General features: G+C 48.8%; 1 protein-coding gene across 1 annotated transcript; it reads left to right on the forward strand.

Annotated features, from left to right (window-relative positions):
* The first annotated feature begins 208 nt into the window (after window positions 1–208).
* pcdh10b (protocadherin 10b) lies at window positions 209–4,888 on the forward strand. Its single transcript, XM_088009609.1, has 4 exons — window positions 209–3,193; window positions 4,363–4,421; window positions 4,574–4,680; window positions 4,824–4,888. Exons 1-4 carry the CDS (start codon window positions 635–637, stop codon window positions 4,886–4,888), a joined length of 2,790 nt encoding a protein of 929 aa, XP_087865735.1. The 5' UTR covers window positions 209–634.

The raw sequence follows: 4,888 nt of genomic DNA on the forward strand, positions 1-4,888 counted from the left end.
GTAAATGTTAACTTCAGCTTCAAGATCTCCATTTTTTATGCGTCTTAAAGGGAAACATTCCGAGCTCACAGGGAGGTAAAGAGAGACAGAAGCAGTGAGTGAGAGGCTGGCCGAACGGACTCTGACAGGCAGGCAAAGAGACCAATCAGGAGAGAGCCTTCAGTGTAAATTCCAGCCGCGGGGACGCGGGAGGAGGCGCGATGCGGAGGAAAAAGCAAATAGTTGAGTGAGCAGCATCAGTACAGAGTGAAGAGGACTACAGCATCATCAGCACAGCCCGAGTAAAAACAGCGTGATTCGTTTTTCCTGACTGGGTCCATGGATGTGTAGAGGGCGAACTCCTGTCTGCTCGGTGGATTACAGGCTGAGTGAGGATGCACAAAACTGTACTGGAAGCTTCAGGACGCCTCTGAACAACCTGACAGTGGAGCTCCGAAATAACTGAGCTGATAAAAAAACAGAACTTCTCCAAAAGACCCAAATGTCTCTTTTTTAAAGGGACTCCATTTTCCAGACGCCTTCCTTATTTTTGGACTTTGAAGCACTGTGGAGAGTTTCACTTGCTAGCTATAGTGGCCGGAGAATGTTGAGATTTGTTGTCTTCAGAAGACAGTGAGATTAATGCTTTTTGCTGATGTATTTATTTCTTTTTTACCCAAGTGCACTTGTTTTTCCGGTCATGATTGTGTTTTTGATAGCTCTGTGTTTTACGGATGGAGCGCTCTCTCAGATCCGCTACTCTGTCCCGGAGGAGGCAGAGCATGGCACGCTGGTGGGGAACATCGCTGAAGACCTGGGCCTGGACCTTACCAAGCTGGCCTCCCGGCGATTCCAGGTGGTGCCTAGTTCCAGAACGCCATATCTGGAAGTGAACCTTGAGAACGGCGTCCTGTTCGTTAACGAGAAAATCGATAGGGAGCAAATCTGCAAGCAGAGTGCCAGCTGCCAGCTCAACATGGAGGTGTTCTTGGAGAACCCACTGGAGCTGTTCAGGGTCGAAATCGAAGTGGTGGACATTAACGACAACCCACCGAGCTTCCCGGAGACAGACATCACGGTGGAAATCTCAGAGAGCGCAACCCCTGGCACCCGGTTCCCTTTGGAGAGTGCGTTCGACCCGGACGTGGGCTCCAACGCGTTGCGCACATATGATATCACAACCAACAATTACTTTTACCTGGACGTGCAGACCCAAACCGACGGAAATAAATTTGCAGAACTTGTCCTGGAGAAGCCGCTGGACAGGGAGCAGCAGGCAGCGCACAGGTACGTGCTCACTGCGGTGGACGGCGGACAGCCTCCTCGGACTGGCACCGCGCTGCTGGTAGTCAAAGTGTTGGACTCTAACGATAATGTGCCCGTGTTTGAGCAGCCCGTCTACACGGTGAGTCTCTCGGAGAATGTACCGGTGGGCACACTGGTCATCCAGCTGAACGCCACCGACCTCGATGAGGGACTGAACGGGGAAATAGTTTACTCCTTCAGCAACCACATCTCCAGTCGCGTTAAGGAGCTGTTCGGCATAGACCCGCGGACCGGGCGCATCGAAGTGCGCGGGGAGGTGGATTTCGAAGAGAGCAGCCTCTATCAGATCTTTGTCCAGGCTAAGGACCTCGGGCCAAACGCCGTGCCCGCGCACTGTAAAGTGTTGGTCAAAGTGGCGGACGTGAACGACAACGCACCGGAAATCACCTTCAGCACTGTCACGGAGTCGGTGAGTGAAAAAGCCGCTCCCGGTACCGTCATTGCCCTGTTAAGTGTGACGGACCGTGACGCAGAGCAGAACGGACAGATCCATGTGGAAATCCTCGGTGACGTCCCGTTCAAATTAAAGTCCTCTTTCAGGAATTACTTCACCATAGTGACTGATGGGCTCCTGAACCGGGAGCAGGCAGACTCCTACTCCGTGACCGTGGTGGCGCGGGATAAAGGAACTCCTTCTCTCGCCTCTAGTAAGTCCATCCGCGTCCAGGTGTCAGATGAAAACGACAATGCGCCCACTTTCACGCAATCCGTTTATGATGTGTATGTGACAGAGAACAACGTACCAGGAGCCTACATCCACGCCGTGACGGCCCTGGACCCTGATATAGGGCAGAACGCTCTCATTACTTACTCCATCTTAGAGTGCGACATTCAGGGCATGTCAGTTAAAACCTATGTGTCTATCAACGAGGAGACAGGATACCTTTACGCACTCAGGTCTTTTGATTATGAGCAGCTAAAAGATTTCACCTTTATGGTCAGGGCCAAGGACTCCGGTGCCCCTGAGCTTTCCTCTAATGCAACTGTCAAAGTCATAATTGTTGATCAGAATGATAATGCACCCCTGGTACTTGCTCCCCTGGGGAAAAATGGGACTGCGAAGGAGCCTCTTCCCCGCTCGGCTGAGCCAGGCTACCTGGTGACCCGTGTTGTGGCCATGGATGCTGATGATGGTGAGAATGCCCGCCTGTCCTACAGCATTCAGAGAGGTAACGACAATGGGATGTTTAGGATGGACTGGAGGACTGGTGAACTCAGGACAGCAAGGCGGGTATTAGCTAAGCGAGACCCCCACCAGCAGTACGACCTGGTGATTGAGGTGAGAGACCATGGCCAGCCTCCATTGTCCTCCAGTGCCAGCATACTGGTGATGCTGGTAGACAGCATGGCTGAAGGCCGGGGTGTGGGAGACAAAGTGGGCACCAGCAAGGCCAAAGATGGTGCTTTGGACCTCACCCTCATCCTAATCATTGCCCTCGGTTCTGTCTCCTTCATCTTTCTCCTTGTGATGATTGTGCTGGCCGTGCGCTGCCAGAAGGACAAAAAGCTCAACATTTATACCTGCCTAACTAGTGACTGCTGTCTTGGATGCAACTCCTGCTGCTCACGGCAGGGTAGATCCCGCAAGAAAAAGCTCAGCAAGGCGGACATCATGCTTGTGCAAAGCACTGTCAATGTCAGCGGGCCTGGAACGGCTCAAGTCCCTGTGGAAGAGTCTGGGAGCTTCGGCTCCCACCATCAAAACCAGAACTATTGCTATCAGGTATGTCTGACTCCAGAGTCTGCCAAAACTGACCTCATGTTCCTAAAGCCGTGTAGTCCATCTAGGAGCACAGACACCGATCACAACCCGTGTGGTGCCATAGGGTCAGGGTACACAGACCAGCAGCCTGACATCATATCAAACGGCAGCATTTTATCAAACGAGGTAAGAGTCCCTCTCATTCCTATGACTGAATTTTCCCTTCCATTAGCATACTGAAAACCCATTTCTGAAACTGGTCTTCTTGTTTTCTGATGTGATCCTTTATGTTAATCACATGCAGGAGCCAGTAGCTTGCTGGAGTTACAGTTTGTTGATAAGGCGTGATACAGCAATGCGTCATAGGACAGTGACTTCTGGCAGATTTCAGGGCAAGACAGAACAACAGTGTTTGTCTGTTGCAGGGGAGGTCTGCCCTGAACACATAATGTGTGCTTGTTTTTTTACTCCTATCTTCAAAACTATTTTGTCAGTGCATGAAGGGCCTCTTACATACATAAAACATACAGCTGCAGAAAACTCTGAGGCCACTGCGAACCGTCCCTAATCAGTACCTCTACACACCCGAACCCAGTAATGATGTGAAAGAATGAAAATCAGGGTTATTCCACCAAGCATTATTTTATGAACGCTTCCAAAGTTGGAACGTTAGTGCAATGTGATATAAAAAGGAATTTGAATGTGTTTGTGTTATTTCAGGTCTGAAAGTGCAGCATTTTTGTTATTGTTAATGTTTCCTTTGTAGACAAAAATGTTCATAATGTTTATTTGGAGTTTGGGAGAAATGTCTGTAGAATGAAAGAAATTGTTCATTTTATTCAAACACAGAGCTATAAGTAATAAAATCAAAGAAACAAAATCATTTAGCTATTGCCTCCTATGTTTTCAGCTGTATTTGCTCAGAGGCTGCTGTTAACTGCATAGAGAGCTGTGTGTGTGTGTGTGTGTGTGTGTGTGTGTGTGTGTGTGAGTGACACACATAACACACATGCTACTCTGCTACTTTGATGGATTTGCATTCTGCTAATCTGTCAGAATGTTGTTGAGTGGCAGCCTTGTTATACGCTGAAGCATCCCAAGTCTAGAGTCCGAACCGTGCACACACTCCACATCGTATGGAAGAGAAAAGTTCTAGTTTTTACTGCCCTGATCATTGTGACACAGTGTGTGTTGTATTGTTGCTGAAATACATCCTTTTTTGCCTTTTTAAAACTTTTCTATATTTTTGGAGAGCTATTTCTGGTTATTCCTATGTTTGATTGCTGCATTTTTCTTTAACTGTGTTACATGTAATGCTGGAGCAACAGACTGAACACCACTCCTTCTTGTTTCAGACCAAACACCAGCGAACCGAACTCGGCTACCTGGTGGAGAGGCCGAGGCGTGTCAACAGGTAAATACAGGAAGGGCTTCCTGCTGCAGCCTGGTGCTGCTCAGGCCTTTTTCCACACCTGTTTCATCTACTAAATGCCTCATCACCATGGATATGAGACTGTACCAGAAAGATCAGTGTTGAGATTTTGATTTGATGTTCTGTGATTTTAGCTCAGCCTTCCAGGAGGCAGATCTGGTCAGCTCTAAAGACAGTGGCCACGGAGATAGCGAGCAAGGAGACAGTGACCATGATGCCACAAATCGAGGACATTCCTCTGGTAAGATCAGTGTGCCTCACCTCTTTTTCTTCAGTCATTTTATTTGAATGTTTTGTGCTGGAAGCTAAAGGAGCAAATGAGTTGCTCTTAGGTTTGAGTAAGACAGAGTAGGGTTTGCTGATTTGCATGTGGTTGCTATGCAGTGTCTCCAGAAGCAGACTGCTGCCGGCCCCTGCAGCCTGAAACTGATCGAGGCTTGTCAAATTAA

This window comes from Poecilia mexicana, unplaced genomic scaffold (genome assembly GCF_051168715.1).
Source record: "Poecilia mexicana isolate PSO_F unplaced genomic scaffold, ASM5116871v1 scaffold_10, whole genome shotgun sequence".
Lineage (NCBI taxonomy): Eukaryota > Metazoa > Chordata > Actinopteri > Cyprinodontiformes > Poeciliidae > Poecilia > Poecilia mexicana.